At 41.8% G+C, this 25,039-nt stretch overlaps 1 protein-coding gene across 1 annotated transcript in view; it reads left to right on the top strand.

Annotated features, from left to right (window-relative positions):
• LOC139765341 (armadillo segment polarity protein-like) overlaps window positions 1-25,039 on the top strand; it is a 136,297-nt gene that overhangs the window by 65,418 nt on the left and 45,840 nt on the right. The window contains 2 exon segments of the mRNA XM_071692719.1: window positions 9,313-9,483; window positions 11,646-11,796. Of these exon segments, the coding sequence (XP_071548820.1) occupies window positions 9,313-9,483; window positions 11,646-11,796 (322 nt within the window).

The raw sequence follows: 25,039 nt of genomic DNA, 5'->3' as shown, positions 1-25,039 counted from the left end.
CCCCAGACGCTTCACATGCCTTGATTCAATCCACTGACAGCACGTCAACCCCGGTATACCACATCGCTCCAATTCACTCTATTCCTTGCCCTCCTTTCACCCTCCTTCATGTTCAGGCCCCGATCACACAAAATCTTTTTCACTCTATATATATTATATATATATATATATATATATATATATATATATATATATATATTTATATAATTTTATTTTTCTTTGCTCTGTCGCTGTCTCCCACGTTTGCAAGGTAGCGCAAGGAAACAGACGAAAGAAATGGCCCAACCCACCCCCATACACATGTATATACATACGTCCACACACGCAAATATACATACCTACACAGCTTTCCATGGTTTACCCTAAATGCTTCACATGCCTTGATTCAATCCACTGTCAGCACGTCAACCCCGGTATACCACATCGATCCAATTCACATTCCTTGCCCTCCGTTCACCCTCCTGCATGTTCAGGCCCCGATCACACAAAATCTTTTTCACTCCATCTTTCCACCTCCAATTTGGTCTCCCACTTCTCCTCGTTCCCTCCACCTCCGACACATATATCCTGTTGGTCAATCTTTCCTCACCCATTCTCTCCATGTGCCCAAACCATTTCAAAACACCCTCTTCTGCTCTCTCAACCACGCTCTTTTTATTTCCACACATCTCTCTTACCCTTACGTTACTTACTCGATCAAACCACCTCATACCACACATTGTCCTCAAACATCTCATTTCCAGCACATCCATCCTCCTGCGCACAACTCTATCCATAACCTACACCTCGCAACCATACAACATTGTTGGAACCACTATTCCTTCAAACATATCCATTTTTGCTTTCCGAGATAATGTTCTCGACTTCCACACATTCTTCAAGGCCTCCAGGATTTTTGCCCCCTCCCCCACCCTATGATCCACTTCCACTTCCATGGTTCCATCCGCTGCCAGATCCACTCCCAGATATCTAAAACACTTTGCTTCATCCAGTTTTGCTCCATTCAAACTTACCTCCCAATTGACTTGACCCTTAACCCTACTGTACCTAATAACCTTGCTCTTATTCACATTTACTCTTAACTTTCTTCTTTCACACACTTTCCTCTCTTCCTACACGTACACATGCCTTACATCCTCGATAAAAACTTTTCACTGCTTCTAACAACTTGCCTCCCACACCATATATTCTTAATACCTTCCACAGAGCATCTCTATCAACTCTATCATATGCCTTCTCCAGTATCATATGCATTCTCCAGATCCATAAATGCTACATACAAATCCATTTGCTTTTCTAAGTATTTCTCACATACATTTTTCATATGTATATATATGTATATGTGTGTATATGTGCGTATGTATGTGTATATATGTATATATATGTATATATATGTATATTATCCCTGGGGATAGGGGTGAAAGAATACTTCCCACGCATTCCTCGCTTGTTGTAGAAGGTGACTAGAGGGGACAGGAGCGGCGGGCCAGAAATCCTCCCCTTCTTGTATTTTTTTAACTCTCTAAAATGAGAAACAGAAGGAGTCACGCGTGGAGTGCTCATCCTCCTCGAAGGCTCAGACTGGGGTGTCTAAATGTGTGTGGATGTAACCAAGATGTGAAAAAAGGAGAGATAGGTAGTATGTTTGAGGAAAGGAACCTGGATGTTTTGGCTCTGAGTGAAACGAAGCTCAAGGGTAAAGGGGAAGAGTGGTTTGGGAATGTCTTGGGATTAAGTCAGGGGTTAGTGAGGGGACAAGAACAAGGGAAGGAGTAGCAGTATTCCTGAAACAGGAGTTGTGGGAGTATGTGATAGAATGTAAGAAAGTAAATTCTCGATTAATATGGGTAAAACTGAAAGTTGATGGAGAGAGATAGGTGATTATTGGTGCATATGCACTTGGGCATGAGAAGAAAGATCATGAGAGGCTAGTGTTTTGGGAGCAGCTGAATGAGTGTGTTAGTGGTTTTGATGCACGAGAACGGGTTATAGTGATGGGTGATTTGAATGCAAAGGTGAGTAATGTGGCAGTTGAGGGAATAATTGGTATACATGGGGTGTTCAGTGTTGTAAATGGAAATGGCGAAGAGCTTGTAGATTTATGTGCTGAAAAAGGACCGGTGATTGGGAATACCTGGTTTAAAAAGCGAGATATACATAAGTATACGTATGTAATTAGGAGAGATGGCCAGAGAGTGTTATTGGATTACGTGTTAATTGACAGGCGCGCGAAAGAGAGACTTTTGGATGTTAATGTGCTGAAAGGTGCAACTGGAAGGATGTCTGATCATTATCTTGTGGAGGCTAAGGTGAAGATTTGTATGGGTTTTCAGAAAAGAAGAGTGAATGTTGGGGTGAAGAGGGTGGTGAGAGTAAGTGAGCTTGGGAAGGAGACTTGTGTGAGGAAGTACCAGGAGAGACTGAGTACAAAATGGAAAAAGGTGAAAACAATGGAAGTAAGGGGAGTGGGGGAGGAATGGGATGTATTTAGGGAATCAGCGATGGATTGCGCAAAAGATGCTTGTGGCATGAGAAGAGTGGGAGGTGGGTTGATTAGAAAAGGTAGTGAGTGGTTGGATGAAGAAGTAAGATTATTAGTGAAAGAGAAGATAGAGGCATTTGGACGATTTTTGCAGGGAAAAATGCAATTGAATGGGAGATGTATAAAAGAAAGAGACAGGAGGTCAAGAGAAAGGTGCAAGAGGTGAAAAAGAGGGCAAATGAGAGTTGGGGTGAGAGAGTCATTAAATTTTAGGGAGAATAAAAAGATGTTCTGGAAGGAGGTAAATAAAGTGCGTAAGACAAGGGAGCAAATGGGAACTTCAGTGAAGGGCGTAAATGGGGAGGTGATAACAAGTAGTGGTGATGTGAGAAAGAGATGGAGTGAGTATTTTGAAGGTTTGTTGAATGTGTTTGATGATAGAGTGGCAGATATAGGGTGTTTTGGTCGAGGTGGTGTGCAAAGTGAGAGGGTTAGGGAAAATGATTTGGTAAACAGAGAAGAGGCAGTAAAAGCTTTGCGGAAGATGAAAGCCGGCAAGGCAGCAGATTTGGATGGTATTGCAGTGGAATTTATTAAAAAAGGGGGTGACTGTATTATTGACTGGTTGGTAAGGTTATTTAATGTATGTATGACTCATGGTGAGGTGCCTGAGGATTGGCGGAATGCGTGCATAGTGCCACTGTACAAAGGCAAAGGGGATAAGAGTGAGTGCTCAAATTACAGAGGTATAAGTTTGTTGAGTATTCCTGGTAAATTATATGGGAGGGTATTGATTGAGAGGGTGAAGGCATGTACAGAGCATCAGATTGGGGATGAGCAGTGTGGTTTCAGAAGTAGTAGAGGATGTGTGGATCAGGTGTTTGCTTTGAAGACTTTATGTGAGAAATACTTAGAAAAGCAAATGGATTTGTATGTAGCATTTATGGATCTGGAGAAGGCATATGATGGAGCTGATAGAGATGCTCTGTGGAAGGTATTAAGAATATATGGTGTGGGAGGCAAGTTGTTAGAAGCAGTGAAAAGTTTTTATCGAGGATGTAAGGCATGTGTACATGTAGGAAGAGAGGAAAGTGATTGGTCCTCAGTGAATGTAGGTTTGCGGCAGGGGTGTGTGATGTCTCCATGGTTGTTTAATTTGTTTATGGATGGGGTTGTTAGGGAGGCAAATGCAAGAGTTTTGTAAAGAGGGGCAAGTATGAAGTCTGTTGGGGATGAGAGAGCTTGGGAAGTGAGTCAGTTGTTGTTCGCTGATGATACAGCGCTGGTGGCTGATTCATGTGAGAAACTGCAGAAGTTGGTGACTGAGTTTGGTAAAGTGTGTGAAAGAAGAAAGTTAAGAGTAAATGTGAATAAGAGCAAGGTAATTAGGTACAGTAGGGTTGAGGGTCAAGTCAATTGGGAGGTAAGTTTGAATGGAGAAAAACTGGAGGAGGTAAAGTGTTTTAGATATCTGGGAGTGGATCTGGCAGCGGATGGAACCATGGAAGCGGAAGTAGATCATAGGGTGGGGAGGGGGCAAAAATCCTGGGAGCCTTGAAGAATGTGTGGAAGTCGAGAACATTATCTCGGAAAGCAAAAATGGGTATGTTTGAAGGAATAGTGGTTCCAACAATGTTGTATGGTTGCGAGGCGTGGGCTATGGATAGAGTTGTGCGCAGGAGGATGGATGTGCTGGAAATGAGATGTTTGAGGACAATGTGTGGTGTGAGGTGGTTTGATCGAGTAAGTAACGTAAGGGTAAGAGAGATGTGTGGAAATAAAAAGAGCGTGGTTGAGAGAGCAGAAGAGGGTGTTTTGAAGTGGTTTGGGCACATGGAGAGAATGAGTGAGGAAAGATTGACCAAGAGGATATATGTGTCGGAGGTGGAGGGAACGAGGAGAAGTGGGAGACCAAATTGGAGGTGGAAAGATGGAATGAAAAAGATTTTGTGTGATCGAGGGCTGAACATGCAGGAGGGTGAAAGGAGGGCAAGGAATAGAGTGAATTGGAGCGATGTGGTATACCGGGGTTGACGTGCTGTCAGTGGATTGAAGCAGGGCATGTGAAGCGTCTGGGGTAAATCATGGAAAGCTGTGTAGGTATGTATATTTGCGTGTGTGGACGTATGTATATACATGTGTATGGGGTGGGGGGGTTGGGCCATTTCTTTCGTCTGTTTCCTTGCGCTACCTCGCAAACGCGGGAGACAGCGACAAAGTATAATAAAAAAAAAATAAATATATATATATATATATATATATATAATATATATATATATATAATATATATATATATATATATGTAGATTGGGGAAGAGCAGTGTGGTTTCAGAAGTGGCAGAGGATGTGTGGATCAGGTGTTTGCTTTGAAGAATGTTTTTTTTTTTTTTTTTTTTTTTTTTTTTTTTATACTTTGTCGCTGTCTCCCGCGTTTGCGAGGTAGCGCAAGGAAACAGACGAAAGAAATGGCCCAACCCCCCCCCCCCCATACACATGTACATACACACGTCCACACACGCAAATATACATACCTACACAGCTTTCCATGGTTTACCCCAGACGCTTCACATGCCTTGCTTCAATCCACTGACAGCACGTCAACCCCTGTATACCACATGACTCCAATTCACTCTATTTCTTGCCCTCCTTTCACCCTCCTGCATGTTCAGGCCCCGATCACACAAAATCTTTTTCACTCCATCTTTCCACCTCCAATTTGGTCTCCCTCTTCTCCTCGTTCCCTCCACCTCCGACACATATATCCTCTTGGTCAATCTCTCCTCACTCATTCTCTCCATGTGCCCAAACCATTTCAAAACACCCTCTTCTGCTCTCTCAACCACGCTCTTTTTATTTCCACACATCTCTCTCACCCTTACGTTACTTACTCGATCAAACCACCTCACACCACACATTGTCCTCAAACATCTCATTTCCAGCACATCCATCCTCCTGCGCACATCTCTATCCATAGCCCACGCCTCGCAACCATACAACATTGTTGGAACCACTATTCCCTCAAACATACCCATTTTTGCTTTCCGAGATAATGTTCTCGACTTCCACACATTTTTCAAGGCTCCCAAAATTTTCGCCCCCTCCCCCACCCTATGATCCACTTCCGCTTCCATGGTTCCATCCGCTGACAGATCCACTCCCAAATATCTAAAACACTTCACTTCCTCCAGTTTTTCTCCATTCAAACTCACCTCCCAATTGACTTGACCCTCAACCCTACTGTACCTAATAACCTTGCTCTTATTCACATTTACTCTCAACTTTCTTCTTCCACACACTTTACCAAACTCAGTCACCAGCTTCTGCAGTTTCTCACATGAATCAGCCACCAGCGCTGTATCATCAGCGAACAACAACTGACTCACTTCCCAAGCTCTCTCATCCCCAACAGACTTCATACTTGCCCCTCTTTCCAGGACTCTTGCATTCACCTCCCTTACAACCCCATCCATAAACAAATTAAACAACCATGGAGACATCACACACCCCTGCCGCAAACCTACATTCACTGAGAACCAATCACTTTCCTCTCTTCCTACACGTACACATGCCTTACATCCTCGATAAAAACTTTTCACTGCTTCTAACAACTTGCCTCCCACACCATATATTCTTAATACCTTCCACAGAGCATCTCTATCAACTCTATCATATGCCTTCTCCAGATCCATAAATGCTACATACAAATCCATTTGCTTTTCTAAGTATTTCTCACATACATTCTTCAAAGCAAACACCTGATCCACACATCCTCTACCACTTCTGAAACCGCACTGCTCTTCCCCAATCTGATGCTCTGTACATGCCTTCACCCTCTCAATCAATACCCTCCCATATAATTTACCAGGAATACTCAACACTTATACCTCTGTAATTTGAGCACTCACTCTTATCCCCTTTGCCTTTGTACAATGGCACTATGCACGCATTCCGCCAATCCTCAGGCACCTCACCATGAGTCATACATACATTAAATAACCTTACCAACCAGTCAACAATACAGTCACCCCTTTCTTAATAAATTCCACTGCAATACCATCCAAACCTGCTGCCTTGCCGGCTTTCATCTTCCGCAAAGCTTTTACTACCTCTTCTCTGTTTACCAAATCATTTTCCCTAACCCTCTCACTTTGCACACCACCTCGACCAAAACACCCTATATCTGCCACTCTGTCATCAGACACATTCAACAAACCTTCAAAATACTCATTCCATCTCCTTCTCACATCACCGCTACTTGTTATCACCTCCCCATTTACGCCCTTCACTGAAGTTCCCATTTGCTCCCTTGTCTTACGCACCCTATTTACCTCCTTCCAGAACATCTTTTTATTCTCCCTAAAATTTACTGATAGTCTCTCACCCCAACTCTCATTTGCCCTTTTTTTCACCTCTTGCACCTTTCTCTTGACCTCCTGTCTCTTTCTTTTATACTTCTCCCACTCAATTGCATTTTTTCCCTGCAAAAATCGTCCAAATGCCTCTCTCTTCTCTTTCACTAATACTCTTACTTCTTCATCCCACCACTCACTACCCTTTCTAAACAGCCCACCTCCCACTCTTCTCATGCCACAAGCATCTTTTGCGCAATCCATCACTGATTCCCTAAATACATCCCATTCCTCCCCCACTCCCCTTACTTCCATTGTTCTCACCTTTTTCCATTCTGTACACAGTCTCTCCTGGTACTTCCCCACACAGGTCTCCTTCCCAAGCTCACTTACTCTCACCACCTTCTTCACCCCAACATTCACTCCTCTTTTCTGAAAACCCATACTAATCTTCACCTTAGCCTCCACAAGATAATGATCAGACATCCCTCCAGTTGCACCTCTCAGCACATTAACATCCAAAAGTCTCTCTTTCGCACGCCTGTCAATTAACACGTAATCCAATAACGCTCTCTGGCCATCTCTCCTACTTACATAAGTATACTTATGTATATCTCGCTTTTTGGATTTGTATGTAGCATTTATGGATCTGGAGAAGGCATATGATAGAGTTGATAGAGATGCTCTGTGGAAGGTATTAAGAATATATGGTGTGGGAGGCAAGTTGTTAGAAGCAGTGAAAAGTTTTTATCGAGGATGTAAGGCATGTGTACGTGTAGGAAGAGAGGAAAGTGATTGGTTCTCAGTGAATGTAGGTTTGCGGCAGGGGTGTGTGATGTCTCCATGGTTGTTTAATTTGTTTATGGATGGGGTTGTTAGGGAGGTGAATGCAAGAGTTTTGGAAAGAGGGGCAAGTATGAAGTCTGTTGGGGATGAGAGAGTTTGGGAAGTGAGTCAGTTGTTGTTCGCTGATGATACAGCGCTGGTGGCTGATTCATGTGAGAAACTGCAGAAGCTGGTGACTGAGTTTGGTAATGTGTGTGAAAGAAGAAAGTTAAGAGTAAGAGTGAATACGAGCAAGGTAATTAGGTACAGTAGGGTTAAGGGTCAAGTCAATTGGGAGGTAAGTTTGAATGGAGAAAAACTGGATTAAGTAAAGTGTTTTAGATATCTGGGAGTGGATCTGGCAGCGGATGGAACCATGGAAGCGGAAGTGGATCATAGGGTGGGCGAGGGGGCGAAAATTCTGGGAGCCTTGAAGAATGTGTGGAAGTCGAGAACATTATCTCGAAAAGCAAAAATGGGTATGTTTGAAGGAATAGTGGTTCCATCAATTTTGTATGGTTGCGAGGCGTGGCCTATGGATAGAATTGTGCGTAGGAGGATGGATGTGCTGGAAATGAGATGTCTGAGGACAGTGTGTTGTGTGAGGTGGTTTGATCGAGTAAGTAACGTAAGGGTAAGAGAGATGTGTGGAAATAAAAAGAGCGTGGTTGAGAGAGCAGAAGAGGGTGTTTTGAAATGGTTTGGGCACATGGAGAGAATGAGTGAGGAAAGATTGATCAAGACGACATATGTGTCGGAGGTGGAGGGAACGAGGAGAAGTGGGAGACCAAATTGGAGGTGGAAAGATGGAGTGAAAAAGATTTTGTGTGATCGGGGCCTGAACATGCAGGAGGGTGAAAGGAGGGCAAGGAATAGAGTGAATTGGAGCGATGTGGTATACCGGGGTTGACGTGCTGTCAGTGGATTGAATCAGGGCATGTGAAGCGTCTGGGGTAAACCATGGAAAGCTGTGTAGGTATGTATATTTGCGTGTGTGGACGTGTATGTATATACATGTGTATGGGGGTGGGTTGGGCCATTTCTTTCGTCTGTTTCCTTGCGCTACCTCGCAAACGCGGGAGACAGCGACAAAGAAAAAAAAAAAAAAAAAAAACATAGAGGGAAATGTGCTGTCAGTGAACTGACCAGCCAAGGGAACCATGGAAAAGTGTGTGGGGCATCATTGTCAATAGAGTACTGTGGTTGCGGTTCATTACTCAGGACAGCTAGAGAATGGATGAGTGAATGAGACCTTTTTATCATCTATGTTTGGTGCTACCTCACTAATATGGGAAGTGTCATACAAGTATAAAAGATAACTGATAGAGATGACGCTTATTTTTATTTTGTGTATTCATAAGCTAGCTTATTGGATTTGCAGAGCATTTATGATTTTTTCTTTAATTTTTCCAAAAAGAGAAAGAAATCGTAATTCCTAATAAGTATTGGATCTTGAAACAAAATGAAAAGATGCAAACTTAAGACACAAACAGATTTTAGCGTGGAGTTTAGTGCACTCTGATTAGAATCTGTTGTGGCTCCAGAAAGGCATTTTACAGTCCATTACAGTTCATTGTTGTTTGATGTGATGAATATAGTATGTTCAATGGTATTATAGTACTGCAACATCAAATTTTGTTATTTTATTATTGACAGCAACGATCATCAGTGGCCAGTGGTGGTTCTGGAAGTATTGGAGCCTATGCTGATGGAGTGCGCATGGAGGAAATTGTGGAGGGAACAGTTGGTGCCTTACACATCCTAGCACGCGAGTCACACAACCGTGCCATCATTCGTGGACTCAATGTTATTCCAATATTTGTTCAGGTAAGTAACTAACACTAGAGGAGAGAGTGAGTTATATGGGACATTTATGGATTTAAAGAAAGCTTATGATAGGGTCGATAGAGAGGCCTGGTGGAAGATGTTACAGATACATGGGTTAAATGGAAAGCCTCTGCAAACACACTGTTAGATTTTCCCTCTGCCAGTGGCCTGTTAAGGGTGAGGCTCTAAAGGCTTAGAAGTGGCACTGTAGTTTTTTAGATATGGAGAGACTCTTGCCATGGCCACCCCTTTAAGGGAGTTTCAATTGGAACAGGTGTCAGAGATACAGATACATAGACAGATAGATGGAAAGCTAGTAAATACAGTGATGAGTTTTCATCAGAAGAATAAGGTGCTTCTGTGAGTAGAAAGAAATGGGGAGTGATTCCAGATGAACTTGCGTCTCCATTAAGGATATGCGATGTAAACATAATTGCTGCTTAATCTGTTTATGGACATGGTTTTGAGAGAGGGGAATGCAAGGGTCGTAGAGTGAGAATGAGGTCTATGATTTTCTGGGGGTGGGGGTCAGAGTCATGGGAGATGAATTTGTTGCTGTTAACACATGACTTGGTTCTGTTGGCAGACTCTAGAAAGAAACACATGAAGCTAGTGACAGAATTTGGTAGTGTGTGTTTGAAAGGAGGAATTTGAGACTAGACATGTTTTGAGTGTAAGTTTGAATGGGAAGCACCTGAAGAAGTGCCGTGAGTTAGGTCCCTGGAAGTGGATATGACGACAGATGGAATCACAGGGGCTAAAGTGAGTCAGGATGGAGAGGGCTATGTCCGAAAGGAGAGGTTATTGTTTGCTTTGGCCAAGATTAGTATGTTTGAAGTTCTATAGTCCTGGCAGTATTGTGTGGATGTAGGTCTTGTCCCTTAAATACAAAAGAAGAAAGACAGGATTTGTTGGAATTTAAATGCCTATGGACAGTTATGTGGTATGAGGCAGGTTGTTCTTGTAGGGAATATCTTTTTAATTGAAAGAGTTCGCTAAATTGTGCTGGCATGGTTTGGACATATGGAGAGGATGAACAAAGAAAGACTGGCTTAGAGAATCTGTGTGTTTGAAGTGGAGGGAACAAGGAGTTGGGGAGATGGAAGGTTGGATGAAAAAGGTTTTACGTTATCATTGCCTGAATATTCAGAACAATTAAATGTTTGCATGGAATAGAATGAATTTGATTGGTGTGGTATATGTGGGTACTTGCTTTCAGTAGGATGAATCAGAGCATATGAAGCAGTCAAGATAACTATGATGGTGTGAACATGCTGTTATACGATTTCTTATTTTCACTCATTATCTGAATCTAAGGGGGATGTATGAAATGAAGATTGCTTGATTTCTGATGTATATTAGAATGCAAGGGCAAGAGTGAAGAAGGTTATAATTTTTTATGTAGTATTGTATATCCGATTGATCACTAATTGAATTTCTAGAAAATTAGCAGTGCAGTGAAAAAAAGTAAATGAATAAGAGTTCTATAATATTGGAAAGCTTTCAGTGATGAAGTGAATAAGCTAATAGAATTTCTTTTATTTCTTAATGATTATTTACTCATAGGGAAGATGGCCAATGTGAGGATGTTTGACTTTATTTTCACTACATTATACATGACATCTAAAGGGTGGATGTATGGAAATGAAGCCATTGCTTGTTTTTGCCTGATGCTACCTCATTAGAATGCAAGGGCAATTAGATATTAAGAAGGTTACTAGTACTTTTAACTTATGTAGTTATTTGTCAGTATCACTGATTGATTCATGCTTAATTTGGAAGATTTCTGAGAAAACATACGCAGATGCCAGTCGAAGAAAAAAGTAACAGTGAAAACAGAGTTCTATAAACTTGGAAAAGGCTTTCAGCTGAATGAAGTGAGTGAAGCTAATAGAATTTCTTTTTTATTTCTTTAATAGATTATTTTAATTTTCCAAAAGAAGGAACAGAGAAGATGGCCAAGTGAGGATGTTCTCTCTAAGGCTGAGTCCTCTGTTCTTGGTGCTACCTCGCTAATGCAGGAAATGGCAAACATGTATGAAAAAAAAAGATTATTCAGTAGGTCTTGTCACTGGAATGTTATTGACAAACTATATGATGCTGACAAATGCTGTTTTGGTAAAGATCCATATTTCTACAGTAAGTACATTTTGTCTTTCCAGTTGTTGTATAACGACATTGAGAACATTGAGCGTGTGGCAGCTGGTGTGCTTTGTGAACTCGCAGCAGATAAGGAGGGAGCAGAAATGATAGAACAAGAAGGTGCTACTGCTCCTCTCACTGAGCTACTCCATTCACGAAATGAGGGTGTTGGTAAGTTGTCATCAGTTCTTCTTACTTAAACCTAGGATTTTTAAATTTAGCTTCTTGATATGCAGTTTATCTAGTCTTTTCTGTTATTATTTGAAATATATGTGGAATTGCCTATAGTTTTACCGTAGAGAATATTTTATCTGAGTATCACTTATTTGATGTGAGCAGAACTTCAGTGTTATCTTAGCATTTTGTATTGGTGTGGGTGGGTGTGTGAACTTACACACATGGGCCCACACCTCTTATCCTTGTATTTTTTTTTTTTTTTATAAAGGACTTTGAATAACCTGTTCACATATATATTTTTCTGTGCTTGTTCCCTGTTTCCACAACTCTAAGATGCTGTGGAGGTGCCTCCTCGTATGTGGGCATTCATCTGTTTGTTGCCAGTATGTGCAATGTGGTTCTACATTCACAGGGCCCCATCTCTTGATTTTCTCAACAATAAAGTGATGTTTTGAATTTGCATACCATCAGCAGTTGCAATTTCATTCCATAGCTTATTCATTTTATACTATTCAAGGACATTTTTACATCTTTTTTTATCTTTTTATTTTCTTGCTTAGTACCTGAGCTGGTTGCTTGTGTGCCCACACCACTAGCTAGACCACACAGTACTTGGCAAGCTACTGCATCACATGATTATTGCATGATCTTAAGCAACTCAAAGGTGGGCCATTTTGATACCTGCTTCTTTCCCAACACATCGAAGCTTTGGAACTTTCTACCCTCTCATGTTTTTTCCCAATAACTGTGACCTAACACATTTCAAAAGACAGGTTTTTGACTTTCTCAAAAACTCATGAATACTTTTCTTTGTCTTTCTTTTCCCATTTCATAATTCTCTATATATTTCAGCTAAGGCCCAGCCTTAATGGGAACTTTAGTCAGTGACTGGAGCCTTCAACAGAAAAAGAAAGTGGTATCAATCTCATATCTTAACTGAGCTCTCTTATTTCAGGTACCACGTTTGTTGCTCTTCTTTAATCCTTTTGCATTAGTTCATGGTGCCACCTTAATTTCAGCAGAAAATTTTTTCTGAGGTGGTATTCTGTTGTCAACACCCTAATTATTCTGCTACACAGATTTTCAGTTGGTTGCTTGTTTTTTGGGTTTTTTTTGCCGCTGTCTCCCGTGTTTGCGAGGTAGCGCAAGGAAACAGACGAAAGAAATGGCCCAACCCACCCCCATACACATGTATATACATACGTCCACACACGCAAATATACATACCTACACAGCTTTCCATGGTTTACCCCAGACGCTTCACATGCCCTGATTCAATCCACTGACAGCATGTCAACCCCGGTATACCACATCGATCCAATTCACTCTATTCCTTGCCCTCCTTTCACCCTCCTGCATGTTCAGGCCCCGATCACACAAAATCTTTTTCACTCCATCTTTCCACCTCCAATTTGGTCTCCCACTTCTCCTCGTTCCCTCCACCTCCGACACATATATCGTCTTGATCAATCTTTCCTCACTCATTCTCTCCATGTAGCCAAACCATTTCAAAACACCCTCTTCTGCTCTCTCAACCACGCTCTTTTTATTTCCACACATCTCTCTTACCCTTACGTTACTTACTCGATCAAACCACCTTACACCAGATATTGTCCTCAAACATCTCATTTCCAGCACATCCATCCTCCTGCGCACAACTCTATCCATAGCCCACGCCTCGCAACCATACAACATTGTTGGAACCACGATTCCTTCAAACATACCCATTTTTGCTTTCCGAGATAATGTTCTCGACTTCCACACATTCTTCAAAGCTCCCAGGATTTTCGCCCCCTCCCCCACCCTATGATCCACTTCCGCTTCCATGGTTCCATCCGCTGCCAGATCCACTCCCAGATATCTAAAACACTTTACTTCCTCCAGTTTTTCTCCATTCAAACTTACCTCCCAATTGACTTGACCCTCAACCCTACTGTACCTAATTACCTTGCTCTTATTCACATTTACTCTTAACTTTCTTCTTTCACACACTTTACCAAACTCAGTCACCAGCTTCTGCAGTTTCTCACATGAATCAGCCACCAGCGCTGTATCATCAGCGAACAACAACTGACTCACTTCCCAAGCTCTCTCATCCCCAACAGACTTCATACTTGCCCCTCTTTCCAAAACTCTTGCATTCACCTCCCTAACAACCCCATCCATAAACAAATTAAACAACCATGGAGACATCACACACCCCTGCCACAAACCTACATTCACTGTTGCTTGTTGTGTAATAATATTAATTTTGTGGTTTTCTTTTTCATATCCCTGTTCATAACTTTGCTATCACACCCAATTAAGAGGTGATATTCAATTTGTGGGTTTTTTTTCATATCCGTTTGTAACTTTGCTGTCACACCCAATTAAGAGCTTTTGTAATTTTCTGTAGTAAGTTTCTTCCCTTCTCTCATAACCATAGCATCATCTGCAAGCATATTTGAATTATATTCATATTGATGTTCTTTTGTTTCCCTGGGGATAGGAGAGAAAGAATACTTCCCACGTATTTCCTGCGTGTCGTAGAAAGCGACTAAAAGGGAAGGGAGCGGGGGGGCTGGAAATCCTCCCCTCTCGTTTTTTTTTTTTTTTTCTCCCAAATAAGGAACAGAGAAGGGGGCCAGATGAGGATATTCCCTCAAAGGCCCAGTTCTCTGTTCTTAACGCTACCTCGCTAACGCGGGAAATGGCAAATAGTATGAAAGAAAGAGAAAAAGATGTTCTTTTGGAATGTCCCTTCCTCTTAACTTGGCATTCATCCAGATTAATTTCATTGACCATGTGTCACACCAACTTTGTATGTTTTAGGTTGCAGTGGTCATTATCATTCTTTCCTTCACTCATGACTTAAACATGATCTGCAACCATATTCAGGTGTGAGTCCAGTTCTCTTGAGTCATATAGATTGATCACAAAGAGCTACAGACTCAGAACCAAACCCTCAGCACCCCAACCTTTTTTGAAAAGGATCATCTGAAGGTTATGCTGTTGCCATCCACTTATTTTTTTCATCCATCAAAGGAGTCACCTCCTTATGCCTGCTGTAAAATCCAGCTTCTGTACTGACCTCGTGTGGTGCAGTGACAGATGTTCTTCTGGCAGTTTAGAAACGCATTGGCCATTTATCTCTATCCATCTATCACAAATCAAATTTGGAACTCATTCTCCCAAAGAGATTTGAGAGCATTGTTGCACATGGTCCCTTCTCACTGCACGTATGTTCTCTATGTTCTCTTTAACATAGGTCGTTACATCTTTGTAAATGTTCAGCCATTTCTTTCAGATCATCTTTTTCACTGCTTGATGTCCTATACTCATCAGAGATGCTGGTCTCAAATTTGGCTGAACTTCCTAGTCTCCTTTTGTAAAGATAGGCATGATAGGCACAGTGTTTGTTGTATTCCTAACCTGTAGGCAAAATACAGTTTGAAAGTGAGAGAGTTTCATTAAATTTTAGGGAGAATAAAAAGATGTTTTGGAATGAGGTATATAAAATGCATAAGAGAGGAGCAAATGGGAACATCAGTGAAGGGGGCTAATGTGGAGGTGATAACATGTAGTGGTGATGTGAGAAGATGGAGTGAGTATTTTGAAGGTTTGTTGAATGTGTTTGATGATAGAGTGGCAGATAGATAGAGTGGCAGATATAGGGTGTTTTGGTCGAGGTGGTGTGCAAATTGAGAGGGTTAGGGAGAATGATTTCATAAACAGAGAAGAGGTAGTAAAACATTTGTGGAAGATGAAATCCGGCAAGGCAGCAGGTATGGATGGTATTGCAGTGGAATTTATTAAAAAAGGGATGCCTGTGTTGTTGACTAGTTGGTAAGGTTATTTGATGTATGGATGACTCATAGTGAGGTGCCTGGTTATTGGCAGAATGCTTGCATAGTGCCATTGTACAAAGGCAAAGGGGATAAAAGTGAGTGCTCATATTACAGAGGTATAAGTTTGTTGAGTATTCCTGTGAAATGATACGGGAGGGTATTGATTGAGAGGGTAAGGGCATGTACAGACCATCAGATTGGGGAAGAGCAGTGTGGTTTCAGAGGTGGTAGAGGATGTGTGGATCAGGTGTTTGCTTTGAAGAATGTATGTGAGAAATACTTAGAAAAGCAAATGGATTTGTATGTACCATTTATGGATCTGGAAAAGGCATATGATAGAGTTGATAGAGATGCTCTGTGGAAGGTATTAAGAATATATGGTGTGGGAGGCAAGTTGTTAGAAGCAGTAAAAAGTTTTTATCGAGGATGTAAGGCATGTGTACGTGTAGAAAGAGAGGAAAGTGATTGGTTCTCAGTAAGTTTAGGTTTGTGGCAGGGATGTGTGATGTCTCCATGGTTGTTTGATTTGTTTATGGATGGGGTTGTTAGGGAGGTGAATGCAAGAGTTTTGGAAAGAGGGACAAGTATGCAGTCTGTTTTGGATGAGAGAGCTTGGGAAGTGAGTCAGTTGTTGTTCGCTGATGATACAGTGCTGGTGGCTGATTCATGTGAGAAACTGCAGAAGCTGGTGACTGAGTTTGGTAAAGTGTGTGAAAGAAGAAAGCTGAGAGTAAATGTGAATAAGAGCAAGGTTATTAGGTACAGTAGGGTTGAGGGTCAAGTCAATTGGGAGGTAAGTTTGAATGAAGAAAAACTGGAGGAAGTGGAGTGTTTTAGATATCTGGGAGTGGATTTGGCAGCGGATGGAACCATGGAAGCGGAAGTGAATCACAGGGTGGGGGAAGGGGCGAAAATTCTGGGAGCCTTGAAGAATGTGTGGAAGTCGAGAACATTATCTCGGAAAGCAAAAATGTGTATACTTGAAGGAATAGTGGTTTCAACAATGTTGTATGGTTGCGAGGCATTGGCTATGGATAGAGTTGTGCAGAGGAGGGTGGATGTGCTGGAAATGAGATGTTTGAGGACAATATGTGGTGTGAGGTGGTTTGATCGAGTAAGTAATGTAAGGGTAAGAGAGATGTGTGGTAATAAAAAGAGTGGTTGGGAGAGCAGAAGAGGGTGTTTTGAAATGGTTTGGTCATATGGAGAGAATGAGTGAGGAAAGATTGACCAAGAGGATATATGTCAGAGGTGGAGGGAACGAGGAGAAGTGGGAGACCAAATTGGAGGTGGAAAAATGGAGTGAAAAAGATTTTGAATGATCGGGGCCTAAACATGCAGGAGGGTGAAAGGCTTGCAAGGAATAGAGTGAATTGGAACGATGTGGTATACGGGGGTCGACGTGCTGTCAATGGATTGACCCAGGGCATGTGAAGCGTCTAGGGTAAACTATGGAGAGTTCTGTGGGGCCTGGATGTGGAAAGGGAGCTGTGGTTTCAGTGTATTATTATATGACAGCTAGAGACTGAGTGTGAACGAATGGGGCCTTTGTTGTCTTTTCCTAGCGCTACCTTGCACACATGAGGGGGGAGGGGGATGTTATTCCATGTGTGGCGGGGTGGCAGTGGGAATAAATAAAGGCAGACAGTATGAATTATGTACATATGTATATATGTATATGTCTGTGTGTATATATATATGTGTACATTGAGATGTATAGGTATGTATATTTGCGTGTGTGTGGACGTGTATGTATATGCATGTGTATGTGGGTGGGTTTGGCCATTCTTTCGTCTGTTTCCTTGCGGTACCTCGCTAACGCAGGAGACAGCGACAAAGCAAAATAAAAAAAGATAAGAATATATATATTTATATCCCTGGGGATAGGGAAGAAAGAATACTTTCCACGCATTCCTCATGTGTCGTAGAAGGCGACTATAGGGGATGGGAGAGGGGGGCTAGAAACCCGTCCCTCCTTGCATTTTAACTTTATAAAAGGGGAAACAGAAGAAGGAGTCATGCGGGGAGTGCTCATCCTCCTTAAAGGCTCAAATTGGGGTGTCTAAATGTGTGTAGATGTAACCAAGATGAGAAAAAAGGAGAGATTGGTAGTATGTTTGAGGAGAGGAACCTGGATGTTTTGGCTCTGAGTGAAACAAAGCTCAAGGGTAAAGAGGAAGAGTGGTTTGGGAATATCTTGGGAGTAAAGTCAGGGGTTAGTGAGAGGACAAGAGCAAGGGAAGGAGTAGCACTACTCCTGAAACAGGAGTGGTGAGAGTATATGATAGAGTGTAAGAAAATAAACTCTAGATTGATATGGGTAAAACTGAAAGTTGATGGAGAGAAATGGGTGATTATTGGTGCATTTGCATCCGGGCAAGAGAAGACAAATCATGAGAGGCAAGTGTTTTGGGAGCAGCTGAGTGAGTGTGTTCGTAGTTTTGATGTATGAGACCGGGTTATAGTGATGGGTGATTTGAATGCAAAGGTGAGTAAAGTGGCAGTTGAGGGAATGATTGGTATACATGTGGTGTTCAGTGTTGTAAATGGAAATGGTGAAGAGCTTGTAGATTTATGTGCTGAAAAAGGACTGATGATTGGGAATACCTGGTTTAAAAAGAGAGATACACATAAGTATACGTATGTAAGTAGGAGAGATGACCAGAGAGCGTTATTGGATTATGTGTTAATTGATAGGCGTGTGAAAGAGAGACTTTTGGATGTTAATGTGCTGCAAGATGCAACTGGAGGGATATCTGATCATTATATTGTGGAGGCGAAGGCGAAGATTTGTATGGGTTTTCAGAAAAGAAGGGAGAAAGTTCTGGTGAAAAGAGTGGTAAGAGTAAGTGAGCCTGGGAAGGAGACATGTGTGAGGAAGTACCAGGAGAGACTGAGTACAGAATGGAAAAAGGTGAGAACAAAGGATGTAAAGGGGGTGGGGGGAGGAATGGGATGTATTTAGGGAAGCAGTGATGGCTTGCGCAAAAGAAGATGCTTGTGGCATGAGAAGCGTGGGATATGGGCAGAGTAGAAAGGGTAATGAGTGGTGGGATGAAGAAGTAAGATTATTAGTGAAAGAGAAGAGAGAGGCATTTGGAAGATTTTTGCAGGGAAATAATGCAAATGAGTGGGAGATGTATATAAGAAAGAGGCAGGAGGTGAAGAGAAAGGTGCAAGAGGTGAAAAAGAGGGCAAATGAATTGGGGTAAGAGATTATCATTAAATTTTAGGGAGAATAAAAAGATGTTTTGGAAGGAGGTAAATAAAGTGCGTAAGACAAGGGAACAAATGGGAACTTTAGTGAAGGGGGCTAATGGGGGGGTGATAACAAGTAGTGGTGATGTGAGAAGGAGATGGAGTGAGTATTTTGAAGGTTTGTTGAATGTGTTTGATGACAGAGTGGCAGATATAGGGTGTTTTGGCTGAGGTGGTGTGCAAAGTGAGGGGGTTAGGGAAAATGATTAGGTAAACAGAGAAGAGGTTTGTTGAAAGATGAAAGCCGGCAAGGCCTCGGGTTTGGATGGTATTGCAGCAGAATTTACTAAAAAAGGGGGTGACTGCTTTGTTGACTGTTTGGTAAGGTTATTTAATATATGTATGACTCATGGGGAGGTGCCTGAGGATTGGCGGAATGCTTGCATAGTGCCATTGTACAAACGCAAAAGGGATAAAAGTGAGTGCTCAAATTACAGAGGTATAAGTTTGTTGAGTATTCCTGGAAAATTATATGGGAGGGTATTGATTGAGAGGGTGAAGGCATGTACAGAGCATCAGATTGGGGAAGAGCAGTGTGGTTTCAGATGTGATAAGGATGTGTGGATCAGGTGTTTGCTTTGAAGAATGTATGTGGGAAATACTTAGAAAAGCAAATGGATTTGTATGTAGCATTTATGGATGTGGAGAAGGCATATGATAGAGTTAATAGAGATGCTCTCTGGAAGGTATTAAGAATATATGGTGTGGGAGGCAAGTTGTTACAAGCAGTGAAAATTTTTTATCGAAGGTGTAAGGCATGTGTAAGTGTAGGAAGAGAGGAAAGTGATTGGTTCTCAGTGAATGTAGGTTTGCGGCAGGGGTGTGTGATGTCTCCATTGTTGTTTAATTTGTTTATGGATGGGGTTGTTTGGGAGGTGAATGCAAGAGTTTTGTAAAGAGGGGCAAGTATGCAGTCAGTTGTGGATGAGAGAGCTTGGTAAGTGAGTCAATTGTTTTTTCGCTGATGATACAGTGGTGGTGGCTGATTCATGTGAGAAACTGCAGAAGCTGGTGACTGAGTTTGGTAAAGTGTATGAAAGAAGAAAGCTGAGAATAAATGTGAAAAAGACCAAGGTTATTAGGTACAGTAGGATTGAGGGACAAGTCCTGGGAGGTAAGTTTGAATGGAGAAAAATTGGAGGAAGTGAAGTGTTCTAGATATCTGGGAGTGGATTTGGCAGCGGATGGAACCATGGAAGCAGAAGTGGATCATAGGGTGGGGGAGAGGGCGAAAATTCTGGGAGTATTGAAGAACGTGTGGAAGTCGAAAACATTATCTCGGAAAGCAAAAATGGATATGTCTGAAGGAATAGTGGTTCCAACAATGTTATATGGTTGCAAGGCGTGGGCTATGGATAGAGTTGTGCTCAGGAGGGTGGATGTGCTGGAAATGAGATGTTTGAGGACAATATGTGGTGTGAGGTGGTTTGATCGAGTGAGTAATGATAGGGTAAGAGAGATGTGTGGTAATAAAAAGAGTATGGTTGAGAGAGAAGAGGGTGTTTTGAAATGGTTTGGTCACATGGAGAGAATGAGTGAGGAAAGATTAACCAAGAGGATATATGTGTCAGTGGTGAAAGGAACAATGAGTGGAAGACCAAATTGGAGGTGGAAAGATGGAGTGAAAAAGATTTTGAGTGATTGGGGCCTGAACATTCAGGAGGGCGAAAGGCGGGCAAGGAATAGAGTGAATTGGTTCGATTTGGTATATCGGGGTCGATGTGCTGTCAATGGAGTGAATCAGGGCATGTGAAGCGTCTGGGGTAAACCATGGAAAGTTCTATGGGGCCTGGATGTGGAAAGGGAGCTGTGGTTTTCGGGCATTATTGCATGACAGCTAGAGACTGAGTGTGAACGAATGGGGCCTTTGTTGTCTTTTCCTAGCGCTACCTCGCACACATGAGGGGGGAGGGGGATGTTATTCTATGTGTGGCGAGGTGGCAATGGGAATGAATGAAGGTAGACAGTGTGAATTGTGTGCATGTGTATATATGTATGTGTGTGTGTGTGTATATATTTGTGTACATTGAGATGTATGGGTATGTATATTTGCGTGTGTGGACGTGTATGTATATACATGTGTATGGGGGTGGGTTGGGCCATTTCTTTCGTCTGTTTCCTTGCGCTGCCTCGGAAACGCGGGAGACAGCGACAAAGCAAAATGTTTGCTTTGAAGAATGTATGTGAGAAATACTTAGAAAAGCAAATGGATTTGTATGTAGCATTTATGGATCTGGAGAAGGCATATGATAGAGTTGATAGAGATGCTCTGTGGAAGGTATTAAGAATATATGGTGTGGGAGGCAAGTTGTTAGAAGCAGTGAAAAGTTTTTATCGAGGATGTAAGGCATGTGTACGAGTAGGAAGAGAGGAAAGTGATTGACTCTCAGTGAATGTAGGTTTGCGGCAGGGGTGTGTGATGTCTCCATGGTTGTTTAATTTGTTTATGGATGGGGTTGTTAGGGAGGTGAATGCAGGAGTTTTGGAAAGAGGCACAAGTATGAAGTCTGTTGGGGATGAGAGAGCTTAGGAAGTGAGTCAGTTGTTGTTCGCTGATGATACAGCGCTGGTGGCTGATTCATGTGAGAAACTGCAGAAGCTGGTGACTGAGTTTGGAAAAGTGTGTGGAAGAAGAAAGTTAAGAGTAAATGTGAATAAGAGCAAGGTTATTAGGTACAGTAGGGTTGAGGGTCAAGTCAATTGGGAGGTGAGTTTGAATGGAGAAAAACTGGAGGAAGTGAAGTGTTTTAGATATCTGGGAGTGGATCTGGCAGCGGATGGAACCATGGAAGCGGAAGTGGATCATAGGGTGGGGGAGAGGGCGAAAATTCTGGGGGCCTTGAAGAATGTGTGGAAGTCGAGAACATTATCTCGGAAAGCAAAAATGGGTATGTTTGAAGGAATAGTGGTTCCAACAATGTTGTATGGTTGCGAGGCGTGGACTATGGATAGAGTTGTGCGCAGGAGGATGGATGTGCTGGAAATGAGATGTTTGAGGACAATGTGTGGTGTGAGGTGGTTTGATCGAGTAAGTAACGTAAGGGTAAGAGAGATGTGTGGAAATAAAAAGAGCGTGGTTGAGAGAGCAGAAGAGGGTGTTTTGAAATGGTTTGGTCACATGGAGAGAATGAGTGAGGAAAGATTGACCAAGAGGATATATGTGTCGGAGGTGGAGGGAACGAGGAGAAGAGGGAGACCAAATTGGAGGTGGAAAGATGGAGTGAAAAAGATTTTGTGTGATCGGGGCCTGAACATGCAGGAGGGTGAAAGGAGGGCAAGGAATAGAGTGAATTGGAGCGATGTGGTATACAGGGGTTGACGTGCTGTCAGTGGATTGAATCAAGGCATGTGAAGCGTCTGGGGTAAACCATGGATAGCTGTGTAGGTATGTATATTTGCGTGTGTGGACGTATGTATATACATGTGTATGGGGGTGGGTTGGGCCATTTCTTTCGTCTGTTTCCTTGCGCTACCTCGCAAACGCGGGAGACAGCGACAAAGCAAAAAAAAAAAATATATATATATATATATATATATATATATATATATATATATATATATATATATATATATATATATATGTATATATATATTTATATATATATTGCTTTGTCACTGTCCCCTGCGCCTGCGAGGTAGCACAAGGAAAGAGATGAAAGAAATGGCCCAACCCATCCCCACACACATGCACACAGACACGCGTCCACACACGCAAACATACACACCCTCACATCCCAACGTACACACATGTATACACACACAGACACACACATATACACACATGCACACAATTCACAATGTCTGCCCCTACTCACCGAGAAGCTTGTCATGTTTCTGCATGCTCCATAAGAACATACTTATTTACTTCCTGCCTTAGGAGTCTTTTTTAATTTTCATGAGGCTCCACCGGTTGTGATCATAGGTCACAGAATGTAATGATGTATGGGTACGTATACCCAGAGAGTGCAGAGCAATTGACTAATAAGTGATTGATTTCTTTGTTATGGCCATAACATCATGGGCACAAATGATCTTACGATATATTGAAATTTTTTATGTTTTGTTGTAGGGATATCTGGAGTGTAGACGGGAGAGTGTGGCTGTGTTTGCCTGAGGAATTTAGCTTCTGATGAGTGTATATCCAGTGGGTTCAAGTGTAAGACCAAGTTGGGAAGGGAGATTTTTTTGTGCTTGTCGAGTTATTTTAGGGTGTATGTGTTTTGTAAGTGTAATATTTTTTGGTAGTAAGGTTACTGAAGTGTGAGGAAAGATGACTGGTTTGAGGTAGGGGTAATCTTGTTATTTCTCCTTGGGTCTGGTAGTTAGTTATGGAGTGATTTGAGTGAGAGGAGTCTACTGCTGTTTTGCAAAAGTAAGTGCCAAGCATGTTAAGGTGGACTGCATTAGGAGAATCTTTGTTTCACTGTGTAGGTGTTGAGTGTTTGTGGTTGTTAGGCAGCTAGTGATTGTTTTGATTGCACTATTTCATGTGGTTTACCACTTTGTTATATTTGCTTTTGAGAGGACAGAAAACCAGGCATGTGAGGTGTATTTTAAAGTGGAGTGGATGAATTGTTTGTATAGTATGTTAAGGGATTGTTTTTCTTATCTGAATCTTGTCTAGTTAGTGTTCTGAATTCTGAAGGAATTTAGTTGATGTTGCTCTTGTATTGATGTCGTTAGTGTGGGGAGTGAATGTCTTGCGAGTTGTGTGTGATGCTTAGAATGATTCTTTTTTTGTTCTGTGGGAGTGATTGTCCACTCAAGGTGAGTGGAGGATGTGAGCTGGATTCACATCTGTCTGGAGTTAAAATAGTGATTGAAGACGTCCTTGGAGTTGTAGACATTCCTTACTGGGTAAGAAGTCCCAGTCATGTAGTTCAGTGCTGCATATTTGTTGTTGCTATTTTGGTGTCAAGGTGTTGTGATTTGATTGTTTAGTTGTCTGCTTTTGAAAGAAACTTACTGTAGTAGTTTGGTAGAGGTAATGGGATGTCATGTTGAAAGAGATTGAAGAGATTTGGAGAAAAAATATCTTCTTAGAGACCTTTCCTGTAGAATTTTTGTGTTTAAGTGGTGAATCCATCGTGAGTGACTATCATGGCAACCAAGTATGAAATTGCCTAACCACCTTTTGTCATTGTTGGGGAGGGTGGTATCAAGTTTTTTGTGTGAGGAAGTGCTAGGGGACAGTGTTGAACGCTTTGCTGATGTCTATATTCTCGAGTATTCTACAGGAGGGGGGCTGTGGTTGGTATGTTGTGTGAGGTCATTGTATAGCTTTGTGGTGATGTTTGGATCTGGAGCCATGCTGTGTGGGTAAGCAGGATGTATTGTTTGATTTTCTTTTCATTTTGATCTGGAAAATTTTTTCCCAGAGTTTGGATACTGAAGATGGAAGTGATACAGGGCAGAATGAGGAGGAAAAGTTGGATGGTTTAGAGGATTTTAGGTTTGGTGTTATGTTAGCAAGTTTCCAGATGTGTGGGATTTTATTGTGTAGCCAGAGTGGCTGAAGATACTTAGGTGCTTGGATTGCAAATGGTCCAAAGTTGTATGAGAAAATTTGATTTGTTTTGCATGTCCATAACAGGAGAGTCATCTAAGGTTTTAATTGTATTGCTTTTCTATCATTGGGAATGAAAGGTGGGTAGGCGGTTGTTTCTGGATGTTTTATACGTTTTTCATGAATTTCCTGTTTAAGTTGTAAGGTTAGTATGTGGTGATTTTTGAGTAGTGTCTCATGAGTATGTTTGTGTGTTTTTGGGAGAAGGGATCTCATTGGAATGGGTCAGGAGTGCTTGGTGAGTTTCGGGTTGGATTGGTGTAATAAGATTGGATTATCTGGAAATTTGTGCCAGCATTGGTTGTTGGGGTCTTGTGGTTCATTTTGTTGCGGAAGGATTGTCTTCTTTCAGTTAGTCTTTCAGTGATTAGGTTAGTGATGGTGTTATTTAGGGTTTAGATTTGTTCTTGGATTTGATGGTGAATGGTTTTGTCTGTGCTGGTTTCTTTGCCTTATAAGGTTTGTAACTTGTGGGGAGAAGTTTGGACTTCATTTTTTCCATGCCCTTGTGATATGTGCTTTATAGACATAGAAGATATGGAAAGGAATACACATCAGGACCCTGTACCTTGTGTGGGTTATGACC

The sequence above is a fragment of the Panulirus ornatus genome, chromosome 54 (assembly GCF_036320965.1).
Source record: "Panulirus ornatus isolate Po-2019 chromosome 54, ASM3632096v1, whole genome shotgun sequence".
NCBI classification, from domain to species: Eukaryota; Metazoa; Arthropoda; class Malacostraca; order Decapoda; family Palinuridae; genus Panulirus; species Panulirus ornatus.
The sequence above is the reverse complement of the archived record's forward strand: the minus strand, read 5'-3'. Positions and strand labels throughout refer to the sequence as shown.